Source organism: Callorhinus ursinus, unplaced genomic scaffold, assembly GCF_003265705.2.
Source record: "Callorhinus ursinus isolate GAN/ISIS: 27379988/994484 unplaced genomic scaffold, GSC_fseal_2.0 scaffold24, whole genome shotgun sequence".
Taxonomy (NCBI): Eukaryota; Metazoa; Chordata; class Mammalia; order Carnivora; family Otariidae; genus Callorhinus; species Callorhinus ursinus.
In genome coordinates this window covers 23298135-23326087 of record NW_027397086.1, presented here as the reverse complement: position 1 = coordinate 23326087, position 27953 = coordinate 23298135, and the positions used below count along the sequence as shown (strand labels likewise).

The window sequence follows — 27953 nt, the reverse complement described above, 5'->3', positions numbered from 1 at the left end:
CGATCCCGGGACTCCAGGACCATGACCCGAGCCGAAGGCAGTCGCCCAATCAACTGAGCCACCCAGGCGCCCCATTCTTTCATATTTTAATTCATTTGAGTCTGTTCCAAATCAGTTGTCATTCATCTTATTGAATGATACCTACTCTGTTTACAAGCAAAGCAGTTTCATCTTTCATAAACTTATTCACATTTATGATAAACCATTTATCTGGATATTGCTGTTTACATTTACCTTATTTAAAGAATTACAAAAGGTTCTTATTGTTAACAAGTTAGGGAAGAAGATAATGGATTTTACTCTGTTAACACAGGAGTGTTAGATTCCTATAGTTTCAGGCCACACTTCATTATCACAGTCTAAAGAAAATTGGGATGAGGAAATTGACTCTTTGGACACTTCTCTTGGTTGTAAAGTTTATTTTCTTTTTTTAAAAGATTTTATTTATTTATTTGACAGAGAGAGACAGTGAGAGAGGGAACACAAGCAGGGGAGAGCGGGAGAGGGAGAAGCAGGCTCCCTGCTGAGCAGGGAGCCCAATGTGCGGCTGGATCCCAGGACCCTGGGATCATGACCCGAGCCGAAGGCAGGTGCTTAACAACTGAGCCACCCAGGCGCCCCCGGTTGTGATCTTTGGCATCAGTAATAATAGTCATTGTCTTTTGCCTATTAATCCTAAAAATTTAATCTCTAGGGGTGCCTGGGTGGCTCAGTCATTAAGCGTCTGCCTTCGTCTCAGGTCATGATCCCTGGGTTCTGGGATCGAGCCCCGCATCGGGCTCCCTGCTCCGCGGGAAGCCTGCTTCTCCCTCTCCCACTCCCTCTGTGTTCCCTCTCTTGCTGTGTCTCTCTCTGTTAAAATAAATAATAGAATCTTTAAAAAAAATTTAATCTCTAAATTTCTGCAGTCCTTAGTTCCTTCTATTATATGCAGCTCCAGTGGATTCTGCTAGCTACCACAAAGACTTCCTCTGGCCTCCGTGGTTCTAAAAGACTCAAGTTAGCGTTTCCGCTTCCCCTTAGTTCAAATATGAAGGTTATCAGTTTGGAACTTGTTAACGTTCACATATGTGGTATTTTGCCTTTCAAATGGAACTTTAAGGATCACCTAAGTTCCAATTTGATTTGAAAGCTGGCTGAAGCTTTGTTTTGTCTTTTCTCAGGTTTGGTGTGGTGGACTTTCTTTGAATACTGGGATGCAGGTTCCAAGTGCTGTGAGAACACTTCAGAAAAGTGAAAATGGAATGACTGGTTCAGCTAGCAGCCTAAACAATGTTACTCAGTAATGCTTACTCAGAATATGTTTACCCCCCTTCTGTTTGGGTGACCTTTTCTGTGCAGTTACTAATCACAGAAATTTGTGAGTGGTGGAAATCAGGATGGTTACGCTCTGCTTTAAGGCCTGGAATGTGTTAGCATTAAGCATCTAATGCAAAGTACTCACGGGAACCTACTGTGCAGTATCATCAAGCAAGCAGATACGAAAGCAAGAAACTGATGTTTTGAAGAATAAATGGGAAGAAAGGCAGTGTTTAAATAGTTAAATAGAAACTCACTTTTGGGTTTCTTGGATTACTTTGGCTCTTCTAATATGTTTAGTTACATATGGTAGCCCTAGGACCTGAGAGGAAAGCATTTAAAGCTGTCGTCTTTTCTCTGTACTTTTTCTTTATCTCATCACTTCCTATTACTACATTCTTACACTGAAGCTTTAAAAAAAAAATACAGTCTTCTAAGGTTTTCTAAAAATTGAAATAATTGGTTGGGGATGCTAAAAAGGTTTTCTTACAATGGTTTATTTTTCTCCTTTTGTAAGTAGGTTGAGTTTTGCTAAATTATCCTCTTTTGTTTACTGACTAGATTGTGTATCATTTTCTCTTTTCCAAATACCATGATATTTCTCTTGTGGTTAAAACTCAAAATAGAGTGGATAGAAGAGTTTCTAGACATAGTAGCTTAAAATCACCGATACTTCAGTTTTTTACCTGCTGCACTAACAGTGGCAAAGCGATATGCTTCATATGTTGCCTTGTTCAATTAGACTTCTTTTCATTCCATCATTTTGGATGATGGATAAGATTTTTAAAGCTTTCTATTTTCTGATTTTGTTGTCTAGTTTAATACTACCTTTAATGGTTATCTTGGTAAAATTCCCACTTGAATTTGGTAATAATTGATAATTATACTGATATTTAATACTTCAAGTAGGAATGAAATGTTATTGAAGTTACATATAAGGTAGAAAAACCTACACCATTTAAGTTTTATCTCAGAAGGATAGTTTATAAAGGGAGGTGCCTGAAACTATACTGAAGTCATTTATGTCTGCTTTTTAATAAGATTTGGAATGGTTTAAACAAGTGTTTTGAAAAATGTCTACATATCTCTGACTTATTTGCCACATGAATTTTTCAAACATTACTCTTCAGAGGTTATTTTTCTTTCAATCCTTCTGCAACATTCATTTATTTTCTAAAGGGGTATAATTCTTCCAAAAATCATCATAGAAGAATCTTTCCCAAACTTAGGGAAAATGTATTAAACAAAGAGTAAAACCCATGGTTATTGAGCAGAACATACCTATTTTTTTAAAAATTGGTTAAAATTTGTAATACAAGTTCTTTGAGCCAAACTGAAAGTTGTGATTACAGTATTTAAGGATCCCTTGAGCATTTTTAAGTGGTCTCTGAATTTTACTTTCTCATGTTGACTTTCTTTCATTCTCATTTTAAGTGTATTGTTATGAGAGCCTTCTCCCAAGAAGTGACTATTACTGCTTATAGCTGAGTTGTCTTTTACAGAAAGGCCTGTGGAATAGGTATAGCTCATTCTCTCTTAAAGTTTACTGCTTACTGCTTACTTATAGGATGTTTTGTTCATTGGTAAAACAAACCTAAATGAGAAATTTTATTTGAACTGGGTATTATTTTTCCAGAAGACATTTATATCTGCACCATTGTCTCATGACATATTGGTAGTTTTAACGACTGTAAGGCAATTGAGAGAATGAAATATGTCAATAGATATCCTTTTGATTCTCCAAACAAGTATAATTTTGGTTTTTGATCTTCCTAGAGATTTTGAAAAAAAATTTTATGTGTTCTGTTCCCTACAGTGGGATTATTCCAGGACCTAAGGAAACAGGAAGTTACAATTCTCTTTCATGGAGTCAAATCTGAAAGCAGTAATTTAGTGGTAGAGCTGCTTTAATGTGAACAGTTACATATGTATATTTTAGCAAAAATGACACAGAAAAAGCCAGAAATTCTTGTATAAAATTTTTTACTATTCGATCTTATGTAATTGTGTCTTCTCTTTAATTCAGTGCCTTCTTCCTCTGAGCGTGCTCCTGCTCCATGCCCCAGGCGGCGTCAACTGATATTTAAGCCAGAGACCATTATGTTACACTGCTGAGGGCCTTCTGCTGCAGGGGTATGGAGGAGCAGGGATATCGGTCGGGCTGGAGGAGTGCGCATGAGTCTTTCCTGTGCTCATGCCATCATGTGAAGCCCTTCATATAAAACTTTCTAATACTCATTTGGAAAATTCATTTGAAGTAATAACAATTATTACTTCAAAATAAGAATCTGAGGTTTTCCTCTTACTCTGCTTCTTCTTAAAGGTCTCTAAATATAAAGAATAAAACGTGTAGGATTTTAAGTTTGTATGTTAAGTTAAACTGGAAGAGTTTGCCACCCTCATTTTCGAACTAGAAAATAATCAACGATAGTGCCTATTTAAATAGTCTCACATTAAGGTAACTGTTAACATTCTCATTGTCATTTGAATTAAAAAATATTGAGCCTTTTTGCTCAATTTAATGCATTATGGGAAGATAGTATACCCTTTCAGACATTTTTTATTAGTTTATTTACTGTTTGTTTTGGCAGGTCAAACATGATTGCTTTCTGTAAAAGAAATGCATGAGAGGTTGATGGTAATGGATGTATCACAGGTATAAAAAAATTGTCTTATAAAAACAGGCATTTAGAATTGCATTTCCCTTTTAGCAGTTGAATCCCAAACCAGTTTTAGTAAACTGGATAAAGAAATGAAGGAATTGCCTTAAGCACTTTAGAAAAGAATTTTTTTAGAATTCATTTTGACTATTTGGGCTTACCATGTCACATATGTCTTTAACTTTTGGTAAATATGTATATATCAAGCATTTAATAACTGAGTGCACATAGAAATTTAATATCCAGTGATTCTTTGAAGGTTCCAGGTGTAAACAAAATGAAAGTATTAGAGGTATGCCTGTCTGGACGTGGGTTTTATTGATGGCATCTGTACCATGTCGACAAACCATTAACTGCCACTCTATAGCTAGATGTGGCCTACTTTGTTCTGCAAACAGTAATTTTTTCCTATGTTATCATTTAGAGAAACACATTGGCTTGGTTTTATTTGCTCATTTATTAAAGTATGAACAGTATCATGTATAATTTGAATTTTTTGTGACTGATCTTTGGTGGTACAAATAATAAAAGTAAATTTATAATGAGAGTTTAATAAGGCTAACATACTCCATTTCATGGTTTACCTATCCTTCTAAAATTATAGTTATTTTTGTTTCTTTTGAAAACATGGAAAAAATTGGAAAAGGATATACATGGGAAATGATTATTTCAAAGAGTATTAATTCTGGAAGAGGACACTGTAGACTTCTTACTATAAAATATTGTGGATTCCAGGCTAAAAATACTAAGGACTGTATTTTCAAATCATCATAATTCTTTTTATTTTAAATTTTTTTAAACACAATTCTTTTTTAAAAAACCCACATTTATTAGATCAGTGTCCATTCATCGGCTAATTCATACAACAGATATTTAAGTGCAATATGGCAGCCATGCTTTGTATTTAAGATTTCCATAATTAGTGAAGTTTGATTTACTGTGCATATAGTTTTGCTACTTTCGAGGAGTGTGACAAAGTTTGTATGTTAAAAACAATGTTTTGTTAATAAGTCAGAAATTCTAAAAAGTAATTTTATAGTTTATAAAAAATTCAAATTAACTGCTTATAATATGGTTCACTTTTATATAGTCACATAAAATGGGTCTAGAAAACTTTCTTCCTTGATTTTATTTTAAACTGGATATATTCTTTTAGGGAAGTGTATAGTCAGCACACATTTACTCAACACCCAAATAACCATAAAGTTATTTGCTATTTTTAACCCAAATGTACATTTCATATTGCTGGTACTGGAACATTATAATAGATCATGAATGTTTCCTTTATCATTAAAGAACGATTACCTCATGTTCAGTATAGTTTTAGTTTTGTGTGTATCTTACAGTATTCACATTATGCAAATATTTGTGACCTGATATGCTTTGTTACCCAGAATATTTGATTAATGTAAATACGTAAAGCTTTTTGAGTAATTTGGAGTTTAAATGGATTGCATTTGGTATATGTTGTTTTTATTGAAAAGATGTTGTTGGTCTTGCCATATAAAGGTTAGTACTGGCTTATAAATAAAATAATAGAGATTGCCATGGTACTTTTCTCCTCAGACTACCCAGTTACTAAATTAAAACAGTATTTGTTATTTCTGGGTCAATATAAGGTACTGACTTTTGATTCATAATCATTTGAGCTATGTTAGTTTAACCTGATATATTTTCTTAATGATACCCATTCACTGTAAGTTGGTCCTTGGGAATGGGCATGTGGAGGATTTCACAGTATGTGGGCAGAAGATGGGTGAATGTGTTTGCCTTGGCTTGGAGCTTCATAAGTTTGGACCAGTTTTAAGATAAGTCATATTGTAAGTGAGTGGTTAAAAGGCCTTTTTATTAGTATTAGTAGTATTGGAAATTTTTGGAGAGCCTAAGGGCAAGAAGAATCCATGTGTATGTTTTTTAACACTTTCAATATCTCTAAGGTACCAAAGCATGGAGTCTGATTTACCATCTAAGGGAGACTCTAAAATCAAATTTATAACTAATTCATACTGTAAGATATATAATAAAGTTTTGGAGCAATTTACATTAAAAACCAATAGTCTTTAAAATTTTTGGATATAATATAAAAAGTATTTTGGTTTCATTTGTTTTGAAGTAATTAATTAAATTTAAAATTAATCACCTTAGCTCTACTATACATAGACTAACTAGATCTATGACCTCTACATAAATCATTTCTCATCTTTGGGCCTCCACTGCCTTACATAAAATAGTTGTAACTTGTTCAGCTTACCTCACATTTGTGAGAATTTGTGAGAAATAAATGAAATGGAGTATGTGAAATTGTTTCAACACAGTAAAATGCTGTGTAAATGTAAGGTATTATTTTCAGTTAATAATGGATTTAAGTGTTGCAATTCTTCTAGATGCTCTTTGTTTTAATAAAGCATGTGCTTAAAGTATCACAAGGACTTAAAAAAAAAAAAAACAAAACCTACCTGAACAAAATGCCCTTTAACATTCTTTAGTTTGTGTATGACCTGTGGCCTTTTTGTATTTTCTCATCAAGCTGATTACTCTATATCAAGACTTTGTACAGTTGTAAACATCTCTCACAGCATTAGTGTGTCAGTGTAGAATAGTAGCATAAGGAAATGATTTAAGCTATGTTTCCATTCAGGCATTTGCACTTTCAATTTATGACTGCTCAGTGCCACATGCAGAGTGAATTTAGCCCAAATAATTATTTCCGAACAACCAAATATTCAGCAGTTTGTTGTCATGGGATAAATGATATTAGGTGTATGTGTCCACTTAACATTTGACAACTTTTGTTGCATTAAAAAAATATGAAGCATTTCAAAACTTTGCTAACCTAGATATCATTTAGTATCTCTCCTAAAATGTTTTGCTTTAAATTGGATTTATTAAATGGTTTTCAAGTTATCTTGATCTATAGATTATTTGGTCTGTCTATTATCTGGACATGGTTTTGCTATGCAGTTCTGATAATAAAAATTCTAATTCCTCAGGTTTAACTTTTAAGTTACAGATGAAGAACATTAATGAACTACTTAAAATGTACTAAATTCTGCAAACTAGTGTTTTAATAAGCATATTGCCTCATTATCCTTGGAAACAAGACAAAGCCTTTTAAACTCTAAACTAGAAACTTTTTAACTTTAACATAGAGTATTCAAAGTGGAGTAACTTGTATGTTGAAATGATTGTATGTTCTGTATAGAATGACTGAGTTAAGTTCTTACAAAAGCACCTGGAATATCCCATCTAAAAATTAAACTTTTTTTCTGCTTTCTTTTGCTTCAGTGCTTGCATTTTTGTCAACTTTCATTAAATATCTACAATGTGCTTTTGGGGATGAGAAGATAAAAAGCCCCAAGAGCTTATATTTTAGAGCAGTGCTGTTCAACAGAATTTTATGCAGTGATGGAATGTTCTGTATTCGTGCTGTCCAACACAATAGCCACTAGCCATAGGCAGCTCTTGAGCACTGTAACTTTAACAAGTTCAACTAAGAAACTGAATTTTTGATCATAATTAATTTTAATGTTAATAGCCACATCTTACTAATAGCTACTGTTTTGTACAGTGCAGCTATAAATGGAAGATGAAACATGCTATGACTATAATATAAATCAAGAACTTAGTTTTGTCTTTGGAGCTTGTCCCATCCTGGGTTACATTTTGGCAGATTATAGCTAAAAGAGAACCAGAATCTAAGCCTTTTTAAAATGTGTTTCCCAAGTTGAAATCAGTTTAGGAGAAAAAAGAAAACCAATCAGTGACTACATGAGACTGGAGCTCCTGTAACTAAGATCATTTTCACCAAAAGAAGAATGAAGGGAGGAGACTGGATATTCTTGAGTCATAGGGAGAGGAGCGTGACAAAGATACTGAGAAACCAGTACCCTCATATAGAAAATGGAGTGGAGAACAGTTTAGCAATATTAAATACACATACCTTTGAAAAGTTAAATCCATTTCTAGGTATTTTTCTTACAAATAAGTCAGTACTCATTGCAGCATTACAAGAGCAATATACAAGCAACCTAATTGTTAATTTAAGAAAAGAATAGGCTACCAGAATTCCAAAGGCTCCCCTTGTGTAAATTGCTGCACTAACAAGCGACATTGTTATATACTTGTCTAGATATATTCTGCATGCCCTTTCCCCAGTAAATATTATGAATATGTAAACTATTACGGGAGTTGGTTTCTTCAGAGTCCTTTCCATGAATACCAGTCCTGTTCGGGTGCCTCAGTTAAGCGTCTGCCTTCGGCTCAGGTCATGATCCAGGGGTCCTGGGATCGAACCCCGCATCCGGCTCCCTGCTCAGTGGGGAGCCTGCTTCTCCCTCTCACTCTTCCTGTCCATCCCCCTGCTTGTGCTCGCTCGCTCTCTGTCAAATAAAATAAAATCTTAAAAAAAAAATACCAGTACTTCTGTGCCTTTCTGAATCTCTGTGGGATAAAAACTCAGGAAATTGGATGCACTCTACTTTTGTGCCAAGTGTTTCCCTTACTAAACCCTATTTTACATTTACACTGCATGATACTAGTAGTATGTTTATGTCCCTTTTGCACAAGGTCACCAGAGTGGTTAGAATGTGATGCTTCCAAGTAACCCTACACACCTCTTAAAGAATATGCTACTAATGGAAAGGTATTCATGACATGAAATGGAAAAAGCAAGTCTAACAGTATATATAATATGACACCATGGGGGTGTGTGTGTACTTAGACTTGGGCAAGAGGGGTCCCTGCCCTGATCCTCACACTGGCTGTGCCTCTCTTCACGGAATGAAAAATTGAAGGAACCAAGGGATTGTTCTCACTTGGAAGTTTATGTTCCTCTACCCACTATGCACCAGATAGCCAGAGCCCCAGAATTCTCTGCCTGAACAGCCCAAAGCTTGATCCCAGAACAGATGCAGGCCTCTCGGATCATCCTGAGGACAGACCGTGCTACAGGTGTGTATACTTTACACTTAAGGAATGGCAGTTTGTGAATAGCGTGGATGGAGCTTGGAGGTGCAGACTGGGGTGTCTGCATGCATGCATACCAGAACTCTCGTGGTAAGCTAAAAATAGTAAAAGACTGACTCGGCCTTGTAGGAAGAGCAAGCAGACCTAGTTCCTGTGCTGCACTTTATATAGTATATAAGAATTCCAAATTCGATCCTAGATTTCTGTCTTTGAAAAGGAATATTTGCCAAGGTAGAAGGACATATTTATTTGATGGGTCTTTGCTTAGACACTTAAAAATGTCAGAGTTAGACTCCATTTATGCTCTTGCCCCAGGACCCACAATATTAGGGTGGGCTGGGATGTGTGTGTAATCCCACATCCGAGTAATTTTTAGAAGATGGATCTTTGGGGCGCCTGGGTGGCTCAGTTAAGTGTCCAACTCGATTTTGTCTCCAGGCATGATCTCAGGGTCATGGGATTGAGCCCCAAGTCAGGCTCTGCGTTCAGTGGGGGAGTCAGCTTGAGATTCTCTCCCTCTTCCCCTGCCCCTCCCCCTGCTCATGCACACTCTCTCTTTAAAATCTTTTTTTTTTTTAAAGATGTTTCTTTGCCTATAGTAGAGGCTGTTTTTACCCATTCTTGTACCCTTTGTCCAATTGGACCGGCTGACCAAGTTAAAGCATACTGACAGCTGGAGGCTTACATCTGGGCTCCCCTCTGGTATGCTGGAGAAGTACTGCTTCTACCAGTCGAGTTACATGTTTACTTCCTGTTAGCTGTTTGTTCCCAAACCTGTTTATGCTAGTGGCAGTCACTGTAATTATAGAATTTAAATATGACATAAACCAATGAAATAGTGTGAAAAATTATGAGAGTCAAGGGAAACTAAAGATAAAGAGCTAAAAAAAAGTCACTGACGAGATAGTTGTGTCCAAGATAACTGTAAATGATAAGGGAGGATTGCAGAAAAAAACAAAAACAAAACTAGGACTCTCTCATTCCTTCACTTGTTTCTGTAAATTCTTGGGCCACTTTAAAAAAGTAGAAATAGTAGGTGATGCATTATTATGTTTGTGGTTTTTATAGGAGAAACAGAGGCTCCAATCAGTTGATTTGTATTTTAAAAGATCTTGACTCAAGTCAAAGGATCAGCCAGTGTAATCCTCTGCTTTAATTGCCGTTTTTTTTTTTAGGTTTACATGGAACAAGATTTGTTATGCCTTTGAAAAGTATTCTAAGAACCTGATAATTTTCCCCTTATTTTTATTATGACAATTTTTTTGTTTCAGGCATTGCCTTTAATCTTTTTTAAAATTTTATTTTAGTATGTTATGTTAGTCCCTATACAGTACATCATTAGTTTTTGATGTAGTGTTCCATGATTCATTGTTTTCATATAACACCCAGGGCTCCATGCAATAGACAATTTTCAAATATACAGAGAAGTAGATAGAGGCTATTGTTGATAATGAATACTTTATGCCCATCACAGGTTTATCAGTTATTAATATTTTGCCATGTTTGTATCATCTTTTTTAAAGTTTTTAAAAATTTCACCTATAAGCATTGCAATATGCATCAATGATGACTTACTCTTTTATTTTAAACACAGCCACATTCCATTAGCATTCTTAGCAAAATTACAGTGCTTCCTTAATATCATCTAATGGCTCAGTCCATATTAAAATTTTGTCTCAATTTTTTTTAAAGATTTTTAAATTTTTATTTATTAGAGAGACAGCGAGAGAGGGAACACAAGCAGGGGGAGAGGGAGAGGCAGGCTTCCCGCGGAGCAGGGAGCCTGATGCAGGGCTCGATCCCAGGACCCTGGGATCATGACCTGAGCCAAAGGCAGACACTTAATGACTGAGCCATCCAGGCGCCCTGTCAAAAAAAAAAATTTTTTTTAAGAGAGCATGTGTGAGAGTGAACTTGTGGGGGAGGGGCAGAGGGAGAGAGAGAATCTCAAGCAGACTCCACACTGGGCATGGAGCCTGATGAGGGGCTCAATCCCACGACCCTGAGATCATGACCTGAGCCTAAATCAAGAGTCACTCAATCAACTGAGCCACCCGGCACCCCTCAAAATGTCTTTTTTTATGGTTGCTTTCTTCAAATCAGGATCCAGACAAGGTCTACACACTGCCTTTGGTTATAGGTCTCTTTAAGTCTCTGATTTTGTAGTACTTCCCTCCCTCCCTCCTCTTTCAATTCCATTGATAGGGAGCCTGGGTGGCTCAGTTCGTTGGGCAACTGCCTTAGGCTCAGGTCATGATCCTGGAGTCCCAGGATGGAGTCCCGCATCAGGCTCCCTGCTCAGCGGGGAGTCTGCTGCTCCCTCTGACTCCCCCCTCTCATACTCTATCTCATTCTCTCTCTCAAATAAATAAATAAAATCTTTAAAAAAATAAAAAATAAATTCCATTGATAAAGAGAGGAGCATTTATCTTGTAGAATATTGCACATTCTGAATTTAGCTGATTGCTTCCCTATATCTGGGTTCAATTTTTAGGCAAGAATCCTTCACGGGTGGGTGGTGTGTACTTTCTGTTGCATCACCTCATGAAATACACAATGTCTGGTTGTCCCAGACTCAATCATAAGATCGATAAGTGGGGTAGTTCAGGTGGTGCCAGTCTAATCCACCTATAATAAGTTCCCCATAAAAAAATCACAATTTTTTAAAAAGTTTCCCATCAACATTTCACCTTAATTTTACCATCTATTGAATGTTGTACCTTGTATTATTTCACCAGGAGTAGCAAAATGATGATTGTTCTGTAATTCATTTATTAGCTAGAATTCTCATTAGCCTGTTGGCTACACTGAAATGCAGTTCATGCAAGAAAGGATAAATGCTTGATGTCTTTCCCTTCATCAAGTTTTACAATAGTGACCTGATGCCCTGGTAACCTTCAATCATGACTAGTGTGTTTCATTTTTAATGAATTATTATGAAGTCAAGAATTTTTATGTATTTGTAGTGTTTCAATCCGGAAGTTATTCATTTTGATGCTCAAATTTTCCCATCTTAGGTGTGTCAAATTAGCACTTGTGTCCAGTGATCCGTTTAATCTTTGATAACTTCCTTCCTTTGGGTGTTACCTTTTTTGATTAATCTATCAACTACTAGTTCTAAGTCTATACAACTAGTTCTAAGAGGACTTCTACAAAATAAGCTTTACGTACACAGAAAATTTCTAGAAGGAAAAATAAACGTAACGGGAAATGAGAAATTAAAACTTTTCATTATATACTGTTCCAAAAAAACAAAGTTTAGAGTATTTTTAGTTTTTACTATAGACTAATAATAATTTTTGTAGTAACAACTTAAAATTACAGTATTTAGTGCTTTATCGTTTTCAAAATTCACGTCAAAATTGATACATATCTGACCCTTAACAATCCTTTGGATTACACTGCGAATTAAAAAAGCCAGGGCCGGAACTGTATGCGTGTCTATTTACAGACGTAAACCGGAGTGTAACAGTCCTCTGGAGCTTGGAGGTCATGCACCTCAACCTCATGAGCTAAACGCAGCTGCTATTTCGCACTACATCCCCCCTCCCCCCATCTCATCTGGTGGTACCCTAAACAGAATTCAGGGAGTTATTCTGAATCTGCGTAGCACACGCACTAAAAAACTATTCGTTGTTTATCTGAAATTCACATTTTTAACTGGCATCCTATATTTTATCTGGCAAATTCACTCTTTAAGAAACACAGCTCAGCTGGTGCCTCTCCAATTCTTGCCCCACTTCCTAAAATCTCATGTCGCCTCACTGCAGTTGTTACGTAGGCAAGCGATGAACGGGCTTTGGAAAGCTAGGAAATCCTTAGGGATCAGTAAACTTTGGACGGTGAAAAAGTAGCAGGAGCCCTAGACACGCAGAGATCGGAGTCAGTTCAACGCGATCATCTCCGACAGCAACCGCAATAGCCACGCTTCTGTACTTGACGGCACCTTTTGCAGCAGTTGCTGTGAATGCCGTAAAGCGGAGTTGCCGCCCCTGTTGGGTGAGGTAAGGTGTAGATAACGCCTCTTGGTCGCGGGGGATGGGAGGGTGTTTCAGACAGGTATCCTCGGTGGCTCGGGTGCCCTCACCGGGCATCCCCCAGAATTCTGGGCACCCACTTCCCCCAGCCTCCCAGCGGCCGAGGGGACCACAGGCTGAGCGCGCTCCGAGCGGGGCGGGGGCACTCTGAGTCATTTACCACTGGGGCAGTCCTTCCCACGCTCCTGGGCGTGTCAGCAAGTAAAATCCGCATCCTGGGACAGGCTCAGTTTTGGAGGGCGATCCAGACCCTCGTAGGACTTTGCCTGACGTCTGAGCAGGGCTGTGAGAGCCATCTCAGGATTTGCGAGAGGACAGGCACTGGGGGGTGGGGGGTGGAGAGCACTGCAGGTTGTGGGACCAATGTGTGCAAGGGTGCAGAAGCATGAAAGGAACGACTGGGTTTGGGCAGCACCGTGTGCATATTAGGGTAATGGCTGGAGGAATGGGTGCAGAGAAGGGAACGCTAGGAATGTGGTGGCAGCTAACTTTGGGTCTCAACCGGGAGAACCTTGATGCTCTATGAGTGTGGAGTTCTTCCACGGGCACTGGGGAACTACAACAGTTTTATAGAGAGGGATAATTTAATTAACCATCTCTCATTTTGATGCTTTCCCCGTGGGTTCAACTTTTAGTTCATTTGGAGGAATATTTACTGAAACAACCCCTTTTTGTGCTTCGTAATGAATGGACGCTGCTAGTCATGCTAAAGTTTCATATGGCTTTGATGTTTGCCTTTTGTTTGCACTGTCAGTTGGGGGGATGTCTGGAAAGACTGGATCTGTGTAGAGGTGGTTGTCACAGGCTTTGAATAGGAGTGAGGAGAACTGAGTTCAGAATTCATCACCATCAGTTTCTCAGGTAACATGAGGCAAGTCACTTCTCTCAGGGCCCTGGTTTTCTCAGATGTAAAAAGAGGACCTACATGATGTCAGGTTCTTTCTACTTTTGAAGATAGCAGGTTTCCAAAGAATAAAGGTCAAGTTATGAACAGATATCAAAATGATCAATGGAGCAGTGCATTAGGGATTGGGAGAAGAGGGAGGCCTAGTAGAAAAGACTGGGATGCTCTGGGGTTGGGTAGGGTTTGAATCATCAGGAACCATCTCTGTTGAGCACCTTGGGTAAAGATAGAAAAGGCAAGGAAGAGGCATTCATATTTTATCTATCTGTCTGTCTATCTATCTATCAACTAACTAACTAACTTTAGGGGAGGGAAACAGAGAATCTGAAGCAGACTCTTTGCTGAGGTGGAGCCCGTGGAGGGGCTTAGGGCTTGATCTCATGAGCTGAGATCATGACTTGAACCCAAACCAGGAGTCGGGACATTTAACTGAGAGACGCAGGCGCCTGAGGCATTCATATTTTAGTCTGTTTCTGGCTAGGTGTCAAGGGCATAGAGGACTTGGGAAGGATGGCACTGGATATCAAAGGAACCCCAAGTGGAAAGAAAGTGCATTATGTCTGAAAAGGAAGAAAAAGGAATAAGAGACATGTCAGCAATATATAGGACTTGATTTCTTGGGTCTAGGTGATTGATATTTAGAACCTGGGTTTTGAAAAAGTGAATTTAAGTGCCGTTGACAAAAGTGAGCATTTTATCAGAATTCTAGCATGCAATAATGTATTGGCAGTAAGGTGATTCAGGTTGTAGCTCTGGATGTTGTGAATAATTAGCTTCTTGGGCTATCATTTAATTCTTCTAGAACCTATTCTCTGTAAAATGATGTTGTTGGACAAGGTGGTCTCTCTCCTCTAAAGCCTGTAAAACTTGAGTCTAAGAATGGAGAACAACTTTCTGAAATGGGGGAGGGAGATGGTTGATGGACAATGAAATGGTTAATTTTGAACATACTGAGTTTGAGGTGCAGGAAATAGAGTTGGAAATATAGGCAGATGGAGTTCATAGACTGGAACTTAAATAGTGAGTTTTCTCTCAGAGGTGGTAGTTAAATATCTTGAAATAAGTTTGCTTTGAGGGATAGATTCTAGAGTAACTAGAGGATGCACCCATTGATGGGAGGCTAGAAAAATGACTGAAGGAGACACGTGGCTCTCAGAGCAATGAGCAATGAGCAATGACTCGTTTTAAAAAAGATTATGTGTAGCCATAGTAGGTTGTTGAGGCCAGCATTGTTATTAAAATAATTTAACAGCATTTGCAGCAAATATTAAGCACCCATTTCTAGGAACACTGGCAGAAAATAAATAAATATAATCTCCATTGTCTTTCTAATTGTCTACTCAGAAGTAATATCATTTACATATTTATTTATTCAACAAATATTTATGTGTTTCAGGCACTGCTGGGTGCTAAGGATATACTGACGAAAAAGGCGGCTGTTGTTCCTATTATTCCTGCATGTAAGGGCCTTAGCTTCTAGGTCAGTGCTTTTCAAATTTTAACATACATAGGAATCACCTGAGGATCTTGTTAAAATGTAGATTCTAAATCAGTAAGTCTGTAGTAGGGTCTCTATGTTTGTATTTTTCACAAACTCCCAACATGATGCTGATGTTGCTGGTCTGAGGACCATGCTTTTCAGTTGTGAAGACCTAAATCCTGTCTGGCAAATGCGGCAGTTATTAAACCACTGCTACTACTCACCATCTGTTTTTATTAATAATTTCATTGCCTTTATGAAAATAATGTATGATCATTATAACAATATTGGGACAGTATAGAAAAGCATAAAGAATGATGTAAAAAGGGGCGCCTGGGTGGCTCAGTTGTTAAGCGTCTGCCTTCGGCTCAGGTCATGATCCCAGGGTCCTGGGATTGAGCCCCACATTGGGCTCTTTGCTTGGCGGGAAGCCTGCTTCTTCCTCTCCTACTCCCCCTGCTTGTGTTCCCTCTCTCGCTGTGTCTCTGTCTGCCAAATAAATTAAAAAAAAAAAAAATGATGTAAAAAATCACCCATTTCCCCCACCTAGATGTTATTGGTATTTTGGTGAATATCCATCCAGATTTTATATGTGTGCATATGTTCACACTTTATATATTATCTTAAGTACTTGATACATTCTGAGCCCTGTGTTTGATTCTATTAGCTATATAATTTTACTAAGCCCAGTACCCACACGTGAACCAAGCAATTAAGTACTTGCATTCTTGAAGGGAAGACTCAGTTAAAAATAACTTGGTTTAACACCATTCTGTTACTCAAAAAATGGGAAGTTATTAACATAATTAAAGCTTATAAAGTGTAAGCAGTAGTAAATGAGTACTTGTTAATTGACCCAGAATGAAAGAAGATTTTTAAATATTTGAAAATCAATTGATGTTCACATAGAATAAACAAAAAAAATACCTTCACCCAACCCAAAGACCAAACAACTGTCCTTAACTCTGGAGTGTATGCTAACTAAAGTAGTTTTTAAATGACCCCAAGGAATAGCTTATGTAAATAATGGTTGGGTCAAAAGAAATCCTCGGTTCCTCAAGTTTCTGCTGCCTTTGAAATAACCATGATCTTTTGTTTATACCCTATAGTCTTGTGACAAGGAACTGCTAGCAGCTTGCCCAGTGTCTAGTACATACGGCTTAGCAATATTTGTGAAGTTAATGGAAGAATGAATGGATGAGGTAGCAAACCAAACTGACCTGTGTGACATAAACTCTGGCTGTCACTCTTCACCCACACCTGCTTGCATTCATCACTCATCTCAGATTCTTTTGTACTCTTCTGGCCACATAGAACTCTTCTCTTCTGTAAAAAGTTGCTTTTTAAATCTATGTTTGTGCTTAAATTCTACTGTGGAAGAATTTGAAATGCAGAATACCACAGGATAAAAAAAACATGAATGATAGCCTCCTGTCTCAAGGTCCTGTAATTTAAGACTGACTGCAAAAATAGTATAGGGCGCCTGGGTGGCTCGGTTGTTAAGCATCTGCCTTCAGCTCAGGTCATGATCCCAGGGTCCTGGGATCGAGCCCCGCATCAGGCTCCCTGCTCCGCGGGAAGCCTGCCTCTCCCTCTCCTGCTCCCCCTGCTTCTGTTCCCTCTCTCGCTGTGTCTCTCTCTGTCAAATAAATAAATAAATAAATAAAATCTTAAAAAAAATAGTACAGATATACAGTGGTGTGGGAATATAAGAGAAGGGGACTTTAATTGAGAGCAGAGGGAATTATTAGTAGACCTTTAAGATGACTGTTACTAATTATTGCTAGCATTACTGTACACTCTGACGTTCTAGGTGCTCTTCAGTGCTTTACATGATTTAATTTGTTCAATCCTCTGAACAGCCTTTTGAGTCAAGTACAATTTATAGATCCACTCTAAAGATGGGGGCAACAAAGACATTAAGTAACCTGCCCAAAGTCCTACGGGTTGCAAGTGGCAGAGCAGGATTTGAAGACAGCAGTCTGTCTTTGGAGCCTTTACTGAGTAGGCAGTGAGAGAGGCAGGGAAGTAGGGGGAGAAAGCATTATAGATAGAAGAAATAGCATAGGCAAAGGCACCCAGGTGAGATGGTACTGTATCAGCGGATTCATATAAAAGAATAGTACAAAATCAGCCATAGAAGGTCTTAAAGTAGAGGAAGTGACACAAAGAGGTACGTTAGAAATAATTTGACTTTGATCCCTAAGATGGGTATTTTGAGGAAAGCCTGGTAGTAGGATATTCATGCAGGAGGCTTTCTATCTAGACAGAGGTAATAAGGCCTTTAAATGAGGTTAACTATACGCAAATGGAAAAGAAATGACAGCTTTTAGAGACACTGAGAAGGATACACAGTTTGTTGACTCATTAGATATAGAGTTAGAACCACAAAAACTATTTTGTTTTGAACATAAGTAATTGAGAATATAGGGATACTATTAACAGAATAGATGGTCAAGTCATGAAAGAAATCTGGTATGAAGGCGGACAGTGATTCATTTTAGGTGTTAGTGGAATGTTCAAGAAGACATATCCAGCAGTCAGCTGGAATATTTATAAGTCGTAATTAACCAGTAGATTATGGGAAGTATCCCTAATAAAATGACTAAGAGCAAGAGAATGTAAAGAGAACTTTCATCTGGATTTTATATCCAGGAGAGTATCATAGGCTTATTAGACAATACCGCTTCCTTCACCTTTTTACTTTGCCCTTGTAATATCAATACCTTCCTATCTTCACTTCCTTTCTTAGCTAGACTTTCTTATCTAGGTTTATCATTTCAGATACTCTCTGCAGAACCTTATCATTTCCTAGTCATTTAGAAAGGAGTCACTGGATATTTGCAATTTTTCTGGAGCATTAAATAGACCAATTTTTTTTTTTTTTTTAATCCCAGGTGTCAGCATGTTGAGGTAGAGGTTATATTGCAGAGGGTGAAGAAGTAAATGAGTGTTAAGCAGTTAAAGAGAATTCTTTTTTTTTTTTTTAAGATTATTTGACAGAGAGAGACACAGCGGGAGAGGGAACACAAGCAGGGAGAGTGGGAGAGGGAGAAGCAGGCTTCCCGCGGAGCAGAGAGCCCCATGTGGGGCTCGATCCCAGGACCCTGAGATCATGAGATCATGAGATCATGAGCTGAGCCGAAGGCAGACGCCTAACGACTGAGCCACCCAGGTGCCCCAGTTAAAGAGAATTCTTAACCCCGTGCAGTCTAACCTTAACCCCCAGGCTACAGATAACTCTCAAGAAGTTAGCCGTGAAAGAAAAGGAAATGAACAATATGAAAGACCAGCAGTATTTAGGGAAGATGAGCAGCATCTATTGCTCCTGGGCCTTTTTTTGCTTATAGCAGCTGGAAATGTTGATTTTTTTTCATGTCTTAACCTTGAATACATTTGTAGAAGCATTTTCTCTTTGTGCTTTCTAAAATGCTGCCTCATCTCTCTAATCGTGCCTTTGCCTAATTACACTGCCCTCTTCTCTGTCGGTTAACCTCCTGTTTTATTTTGCAGTGCAAGCCATATTTGAATTTCAGTTCTATCTGATTCATACCACCCATGCCTCCCTTTCCTTTCTCTTATGTCCCTGAATAAATTGGGACCTAGCAGCATTGAGGGGAACAGGCTAGCACACATCATCTGTGAACCTAAATTAGGTGTCAGGGCTGACATTTCTTGTCGGAGGGCCTCTGATGTCAAGAGAGATGATCCAGAAGGCCGGAGTAGGGAAAAGTGGAATAAAAAAGTCAGGCAGTTAGACATTCTTTCAGACAGATCCTTACTGATGATTCTCAAAGGCGTGGTGGTGGTGGTGGTGGTGGTCATGGGATGTCAGGTAAGCCAGGCGTCAGAGTGTTTCATTGCCATTATCTGTAAGAAAACAAATAATGTAAAATGGGCGAATGGGAAGCCGAAAGAACATGAAATGCTGCTCTTGGCTGTAGAGAGAGTCTGGGAACTTGTCTTGAATTCCCCATCCTGTACATTTCCTTTCACATTTGTGTATAGCTTTGATCTACCACCAGTTTTTTTCCAGACTTTTTCATGTCTTGACACATAGTGAAATTGATAATAAGGGATATAAGAATGTGTTCGTTCTTGGCTGGAGATGACCAGTTTTGGGCTCTGGCTACCCCAGGCCCAAAGAATGAGGGGGTTGATAGTTCTGACACGTATAACCCATTAAAGATTCGTTGGGAAGCAGATCTACCCAGTCCTTTCTTCATTGCCAATTCTCAGTTTATGGCACTGGTGATGGCAGGCTTCCGTGTCATCTGAGACACGTTCTGTGCTGTAATATACCATACTTACATTAACCTTCTCATATTTGCATTAGAACTTGAAGATAATTGAGTTACTTAAACCTCCTAACTCCTCTTAGTGTCTGCATTATAAATTTTTCTGAAAACATTTGCTTTTTTCCCTTTATTTTCCCCTCATTTTAATTTATTACCTTTGCAATACTTGTTCTTCTCTTTTTCATTAGACATCATATACTGTCTTCTTTAGGAAGCTTTCCCTAAGTATAAGTAAAAAAAATACATTACTTATCCTCCCCAGAACTTTTATTATGATAGGTAAAATGTAACATATGAAAAGAAATGTATGCACAAAGAATGTTTTTATTTTGCTTCTATTTTGCTATAGTTCTCCATGTTATTTTTAAATGTTTCTTTTTTTTTAAAGATTTATTTATTTATTTTTGAGAGAGTGAGAGAGAGAGAGAGTACATGAGAGTGGGGAGGGTCAGAGGGAGAAGCAGGCCCCTCGCCAAGCAGGGAGCCCAATGCGGGACTCGATCCCGGGACTCCAGGATCATGACCTGAGCCTAAGGCAGTTGCTTAACCAACTAAGCCCCCTCTGCGCCCTTAAATGTTTCTTGTTCAGGAGTTGGAACAAGGTATGGGCTTTAAATTCTAAAAAAAAAAAAAAAAAAAAATCACTCTTTCATATTTCATATTTTGTTTTAACATAGAAGTTCCTGCAGGACAGAAAACTTTTTAAAATAAAAACTTTAAAAAGTAATTTTGTGTACTCTTGAGCGTTGTGCAATGTATTTGAGTGTACTTAGCATACATGATATTTCTTTATATTAATTCAGCCAGTTTTAGGCTGGAAGAGGGAATTATTCATATGTACTGATAAGTATAATCCAAAATGGAAGGTAGTAAAAGCCTCTCCTTGTGTTCCCATAGTAATTTGTGCTTACTCCTTCATAGTAATTACACTGTTTACATTGCCCCCATATTTGCCTGTGGTAGAGTCTATCACAAACTAGATGTGGGGGTGGTAAGGAATGGGGTCTGTGCATTTTGGAAAAAACTTCTCATGCTATTCTTAAGGTACACATCACACCTTCCATCACCATCAACATCACCATTCTTCTCTTGAAAATGTCTCCCTACTCATCTCTAAACTCTTAGAAAATAGGGAACTGTATCTTATTTATCATTTTATCTCCAGCTCTTAGCTTTTTGTGGCATCTGTGCTTGTAAGGTAGTCAGTAAATGTTCCCAGCAGGAAGGTAAAACTAGGAGTTTAGAGGTAGGAGAGATTAATTTTGACTCAGAAGAGCATGAAGACTATAAAAGGGTTACCTGAGAGGAGTTATGAAAAGAGCTGTTGAGCTAGTTTTATGGAAATGGATGAGAGCATTTCACACAAGAGGGATGAGCAAAAGCAGAAGCAGGGAAGTGTGGTATGTATTCCAGGAATTCTTGGGCAAAAATTTCAGGGTGTGTGAAGTGGGAAAAGCCTAGAGAATTTGCTTGTGTTCAGTGGGATTGTGCATACTCTTGTATGGAATTGGAACTTCATTTGTAGGTGGTAGAGAGTCACTGAAAAATTTTTTTTTTGAAGACTTTTTATTTATTTGAGAGAGAGAATGAGATAGCGTGAGAGGGGGGAGGGTCAGAGGGAGAAGCAGACTCCCTGCTGAGCAGGGAGCCCGATGCGGGACTCGATCCCGGGACTCCAGGATCATGACCTGAGCCGAAGGCAGTCGCTTAACCAACTGAGCCACCCAGGCGCCCTGAAAAATTTTTACAATGGCATAACTTAATTCATCTATCAGCAGCTTGGTATATTTGTCACTGTGTAGGTGAGGTTATGGGTAGGTAGAAAGTGGAGACTGGGGCTTCAGTTAAAATTAGCATTTTAGGTACAGTTAGAGTCTAAATTAGAATGACAGTGAAGAAAGAAGAGGGAGTTGATGCCAGAGATATTTTAGAGGAGAGATCAGTAAGTCTTGGCTTCTCTTTTTATAAGTATCACATTTTTCATTTTAAAGTGGTAACTACATTCCTAATAAAGAGATCGTGCTAGCAAAAAGGAATGTTTTGACAGGTGCATACTCCTCTTTTGCAATTGAATTGCCTTGGCATTTATAGAAAATAAGTAAAGTTAATTGGATATCATCTTGATAATAACAGTAGAGTTAAGTGATTGATGATATGTGTTGGAGGTTTATTTTATGTTAAGAATTAATTATAGATTAGAGACATGTCCAAAAAGGAGAACAAGACAATGATTTGGACCTTATGTTTCTGTAGTAGTGTATATGGGCCTTTTATGCTTTCTTTCTATTTATTAATTCAGGCATAGAAGAGTCTCAGTTACGGCACACTCTGAATGCCACTTTAGAAAATTACATAGGAATCAGTATACAATATGTTGATGCACTATTTAATATAACTACAAGAAACTGAGCTGAAATATTGAAAATGAAGGATATTCTCCTTGTCATCTTGTGAGCTACTTTTATCAGAGTATTTGTTTTAACAGATTTTAACTGACAGCAAAAACTAATGTCATCAGTGTTATTTTATATATGTTGCTAGTTTTTACAGTTTGAGGAAACAGAACATGATTGTGATTTATTCAGTTGTTTTTGCTCTATATTACTGTTGGTATCGTTTCTCTTAAGTAGTTTGTTGATTTTATATAATATCGTGTTTGCTTCATGTAGGCTTCAGCTCTGGAAGCTCATTTGTATTGTTTTAAAACTCTAAACCAAGGCTTTTGATTTTTTTAAGATGGCAGAGTAGAGACATTTGTGCCCTCTTCTATCTGAAATTACCCTGAAACAACAAGGAGAATGACAGACAGAGATTACATCTTTGATGAGACCAGAAATCCTATAACCCCAAATCAAAATATTTGAGAAATGGTTGTCAAATGTAAGCAGGAAGAGATTAAAAGAGGATGCTAGTAGGAAGAGGTCTCAGAGCTTGCAGAGCAGCGTGAGAGAGATCTTCTGTTTACAGTGGGTCGGGATGTATAGGAAGGCAGTGGGAGCTTCCTTGGATTGTTTGGCTGCATGAACTAGCAAGAAAGGAAGAGCAAATGAGAAAACACAGATACGCCGTCTTTGCAGAACACACTTTCTTGGTGAGGCAAGAAGTCATGGCTAAACAGTTTTCTCTCTCTTGTTCTCAGACACATTCTCTTGTCTCTCTCTCTCTCTCACACACATGCGCAAAACACTCTGTTATGAATGCTTTCTTGTACATCAGTGACTATCTTCTAGTCTAGAACCAGGCCTGCTTCTTCCTTTCACAGTCCTCTTGCGAATAACTGATCCTAGTAGAGTTCACATCATTCACAGGTGAATAATAAAAAGGAAACAAGCACAGTTATCTACACAAAAATGCTGTAAGAAAAAAGGAAAAAAGAAACAGGGAAAAACAAGTGAAAAAGAACCCATGAGAAAACTATATTGGCCTAACAAATTTAATGAAACAATCACTTCTTTAAAATAATAGACAAAGTTTTTTGGCCAGGGAGAAATAGTAAGACAGCAGGATCTGATAAATCATATTCTGGCAGAGCTCAAGAAAGAAAAGGAAGAAAAAGAAAATCAAATAAATGGCCATATTGGAAGCAAAAAGGAGAATTAACATTGTTGAAAAGTCAGAAAAGGGCATGACGACAGGCTTTTGAAAGTTGAACAAAGTCAAATGAGAATGAAAAGAGATGAAACAAAGGCCCAATTATGTTCTGGAAATAGAGAATTCAACATTAGACCAGAAAAATACTCAAACATATAATTTAAGAAACTTCCCACTAAAGAAATCTTAGTTCTACAGATCGAAAGAGCATGTAATAGAGAAAAATTAGTATACATTAATCCTTGAACAGTGTGGGGATTAGGGACACCGACCCCCCCATGCAGTTGAAAATTTGTGTTAACTTTTGACTCCCCAAAATTTTAACTACTAATAGCATACCATTGACCAGAAGGCTTATTGATAACATAAACAGTTGGTTAACATATATTTTGTATATGTATTATATACCATATATTTACAATAAAGTAAGCTAGAGAAAAAATGTTATTAAGAAAATCATAAGGAAGAGAAAATACATTTACAGGACTGTAAAAAATCCACATATAAGTGGATCCACATAATTCAAACCCATGTTCAAGAGTCAACTGTACAGTCATCAACATCATTATGTAACCTAGTTTTTAAAAACTTTGGATTTCAGAGGCAAGGAGTGCATTCTCTGTTCACACCAGTAAAAGGGTCATTTTACCTGTAGGGGAATCCTGGGGGAAGGATCAGATATTGTCAAGGGGATATTTAGCATTATAGAACAGTGGTACAAAGCCTGTAAGTCATCAGGGGAAAGAAAGTATGATCTCAGCCCAACTATCAGTTGACAAGTGTATTTGAACAATGTAAGAACTCAAGGTAAATAGTATCTATAAGTTTTTTGATAAAGTATAGGAAGATGAATATCAGCCATCCAGTAGATGAATGGAGATGATTCAGCAAAAGGATTGGCAGGAAGATAGGATGAACAAGAACAAATTAACTGAGATTTGTAGTAACAGAATATAATAGAACTGTTACAAGGTAGAAATAACTAATAAAAGTCGAGATTGAAGGAGAAGAAAAAGCAGGAGAGTAAGTATAAATTTGCTGATTTTCTCTTATTTGTCAGCTGGAGAACAAAGGACAAAAACTTTAGACATCAAGTAATAGAGTTGTTAGTATATTTAAAGGAATAAAGATGAACACTTGAAGAACTAAATATAATATGTTTAACCAAAATCAAATAGTGCATAGGAGGTACAAAGAAGTAGAACTATATTGTTTCTTATCTTAAATAGATGCAACCAAAGATGAAAGAATAAAAATTTTTATCTTTACACTTTATTTACATTTGCAAAAAAACTGAAAACATATATGGGATATTTATAAAAAACTGACCATATCCTAGATCACAAAAAACAACAAAAAGCTATCATACAGATGATGTTTTTTTTTTTTTTTAAACCGTTAAGTCCCGTGACATCTTTATTATAAAGATGAACACTCATCCTCACGATAGGCTTATCGGTAGGATTTCTGGTAGCGAGCACGGGCACCAGGACTGCCAAACTTTTTGGATTCGCAGCGCCGGGGATCAGCTACCAGCAGGGTCCGGTCGTATTGGATGAGGATGTCTTTGATCTCCTTCTTGGAAGCCTCATCCACATATTTCTGGTAATAGGCCACCAGGGCTTTGGAGATGGACTGGCGGATTGCATAAATCTGGGCCACATGACCACCACCCTTCACTCGGACTCGGATGTCCACCCCGGCAAATCGCTCCTTGCCCAGAAGCAGAACAGGTTCCAGTAGCTTATATTGCAGCGTGCGAGACTCGATCATCTCCAGGGGCCGCCCATTCACCTTGATGAGGCCGTTGCCGCGTTTGCAGTGCGCCACGGCTGTGGCCGTCTTCTTGCGTCCGAAGACCTGCACGGACTGCAGAGGACCCTTGGACGGCATGGCTGCGAACGTAAGAACTCCTCACCGCGCGGTGCCGCAACCGGAAAAGGAACATGCGGGGCCACCCCCCAGATGATGTTTCTTGACCAAAAATTTTCTCAATTTCTTCTGTGGAAGTGGTTCTTAATATGGTCAACAGCATCAGCACGGCCTGGCAGCTTGTCAGAAATGCAAATTCAGAAGCCCCATACCAGATCTACTGAATCAGAAACTGTAGGAGAAGCCCCCAAATCTCTGTTGGTCAAGTTTTACAGATATCCCATTTATGTTTGTTATTTGCAGTTGTTATTTGTAGAATGCCATGATAAATATTTTTGTTCTTTCATGTTTGGTCTCATATCTAATTATTTAGGAGAGGAAATTAGTAAATCAAAGAATGTTCTGTAGAACTTTAGGTAACTTTTTCTTTGTTGTAGTGCTGGTTATTAGAGGTGGAAAAATTAAAAGTAGGTTTTGTTTCTTTAGAAATATCTTTTTTGTTTACAATATCTTTTTTGTTTACAGAAAGCAAGATTATCTTCTTATCCAAAAAAGATGAAACCAACACGGTTACTCTCAAAAGACAACCAAGTGAATACCTTAGACTAATGAGTAGAATCAATAAGAACGTGATTTTGGCGCTTTTAACTTTGACAAGTTCTGCATTTCTACTGTTTCAGTTGTACTACTACAAGCACTATTTATCAGCAAAGGTAATATTTTTTCTCTTTTCTCATCATTAGGCAAAATTAGTTTATTTCAGTACAGTGTACTTCTCCCTCCCATTCTAGGGGAGGATACTTCTCTGTCCTAGTTGACCTTGACCATGAGACTTATTTTGGCTGGTGGAATGTTATAGACATATGCAGAAATTTCAAAGGGGCTGTTAGGGTATGACTTGCCCTTTGTTCATCCCTGATGTGCCAGGAGAAGAATGTGCCCTGGGTAGTTCTGGGCCCTGGATGGGATTTATGAAGCAGACCAAAGCATAGCTGCCTGGCTGACTTGCAGATCTGACAGAAAATAAATGCCTATTAGCCTTTAAGATTGGGGCAAGCCCAACCAGAGGCACCCAGGCACCCCTAGGAGCTATTATTTTTATTATTATCTTCAATTTTATAATCAGAAGTAGTATATGTTATATTGTGTCCATGGCATACAAATTGCCTTAGTAATAAGGGCCATATTCATTAAGCAGAATTGAACAAAATAAGGCATAAAATTAAATAAAGTTCACTAAACCTGTATACTATTAAATTTGCAAAGTTTGTATTATTTGAACTAGAGTTCTTGTTTTTTATGTTCACTATTAATAATAGGTAGAAACGATGACATCTAAGTTTTGAAATACCACAGGTTACTTTTATTAAAAAATATGGAAATTACATTAAGCTATTCCTAATCAAGTAATTTTGCATTCTATAAAATGGAGTTTTAAACTTTATTAATTCAAAACTTTTATTTAAAAGTCACCATTTGCCAGGCACTTTGACAGGGTGATAGAAGCAATGAGAAATGGTTTCTCTCTTCCATTTATTTATAATTTGTTGGGGACAGATGCTACTGGAAGTATAGATGCTTCTTGTATGTTATTAGTGTGAAGATAAAATACTATCTGTAAGGAATACAAGTAGTTTATGCCAAGAGGAAAAAAATTCTTTATTTAAAAATACTAGGTGTAGTTAGAGTAATAGATGCTGAAGCTCCCAACTTTTTTTTTTTAAGATTTTTTATTTATTTATTTGAGAGAGAGAGAATGAGCAGGGTGTGGGGGAAGAACAGAAGGAGAGGGAGAAGCAGGCACCCCGCTAAGCAGGGAGCCCGATGCAGGACTCCATCCCAGGACCCTGAGATCATGACCTGAGCCGAAGGCAGACACTTAACTGACTGAGCCACCCAGGCGCCCCTGAAGCTCTCAACTTTTAAATTTTTTTTCAATTTTGTTGAAAATATATACACTTTTGGCTTTTTATTAAACTTCAAGGTCTCACTTAAACTTCAGGGAACTACAGATGGATCTTGAGTATTCTAGTATAGTTTCTTGTGACATAGGAAGAGAACTCAGTTTTGTAAACTTTGTTTACTGATTATATCTGAATTGCATTTCTCATTTGTTCAACATTCTCATATTCTCAATCTCTGTTAGATAGATAAAGAAAATTCACACAAATAAAATGATTTCTAGTTCAATTAAGTTAGTTTGATTTGTTAGCAGAAGATTACAGAATGGTAGCCGTGATCAGCACTAACCTATAGGTCAGCAGCATCAATGTAAAAACCATAATTTTAGGTCATGTTTGAATTTCAAGGCAATTTAGAAGGACACTTGAGATTATGTGTTAAAGCTAGGACAAGAATGAAAAGTTGGTTTTATCTGTGATCTCAGCCTACTTGTAGTAAATGCCTGCAGCAGTAAATGTTGAGAAGGACTGCAGAGCTTTTCAGGCCCTCTTCAGGAGAGAGTACTCTTATCATTGGTTAGAGAAGAAGGATTATTGCTATCTTAGAGTTAAGGAGGCCTACTTTTGACCATTTCTAGGGCCTCACCACAGAATTCTCTTGGCACTAGCTGGTTAGACAAGTTTAGCCTTTCTATGACTTTCTAAATGAGGTCTGAATAATCTAGTTAGTTGATAGCATTGAAGGGAAGCAATTAGTATATTATATCTTTTGGGTCGGGCACAACTCCCTACATGGGTGGACTTGACTCTTCAGGTTCCAGAGAACAACCCTCTAGATCTTTGAAATACAAACTTGTGTGATAGCCTTGTGAGCATTTTCTTTGAGCTCCAGTTTTCAAGTAATTGGCTGACAGTTTGCATCACAAAGGAAGGGGTGTCTGTAGGA

The 27953-nt window shown here is 37.8% G+C and overlaps 3 protein-coding genes across 11 annotated transcripts in view; 2 read left to right on the top strand and 1 right to left on the bottom strand.

Annotated features, from left to right (window-relative positions):
* FSD1L (fibronectin type III and SPRY domain containing 1 like) overlaps positions 1 to 8241 on the top strand; it is a 68677-nt gene extending 60436 nt beyond the window's left edge. For 2 of the 5 annotated variants that reach the window (XM_073876625.1, XM_073876627.1), the window contains one exon: positions 1164 to 8241. In XM_073876625.1, coding sequence (XP_073732726.1) covers positions 1164 to 1286 — 123 coding nt within the window. In that variant the 3' untranslated portion in view covers positions 1287 to 8241. The remainder of the gene's footprint in view (positions 1 to 1163) is intronic. The other 3 variants (XM_073876624.1, XM_025888081.2, XM_073876626.1) reach the window with 2 other exon arrangements.
* Positions 8242 to 12892: 4651 nt separating this feature from the next.
* The window catches only part of FKTN (fukutin), a 75875-nt gene continuing 60814 nt past the window's right edge, over positions 12893 to 27953 (top strand). For 4 of the 5 annotated variants that reach the window (XM_073876617.1, XM_073876620.1, XM_073876618.1 and 1 more), the window contains exons 1-2: positions 15260 to 15345; positions 25632 to 25819. In XM_073876617.1, the coding sequence (XP_073732718.1) occupies positions 25715 to 25819 (105 nt within the window). In that variant the 5' untranslated portion in view covers positions 15260 to 15345; positions 25632 to 25714. Of the gene's footprint in view, positions 12929 to 15259; positions 15346 to 25631; positions 25820 to 27953 lie in introns of those variants that run through there. The other variant, XM_073876616.1, reaches the window with a different exon arrangement.
* On the bottom strand, positions 24634 to 25161 carry LOC112836409 (small ribosomal subunit protein uS9-like). Its single transcript, XM_073876735.1, has one exon. It carries the CDS (start codon positions 25125 to 25127, stop codon positions 24687 to 24689), a length of 441 nt encoding a protein of 146 aa, XP_073732836.1. The 5' UTR covers positions 25128 to 25161; the 3' UTR covers positions 24634 to 24686.

Coding starts and splice junctions, on each gene's coding strand:
- LOC112836409 (XM_073876735.1), bottom strand. CDS start 25,127: ATGCCGTCCAAGGGTCCTCTGCAGTCCGTGCAGGTCTTCGGACGCAAG.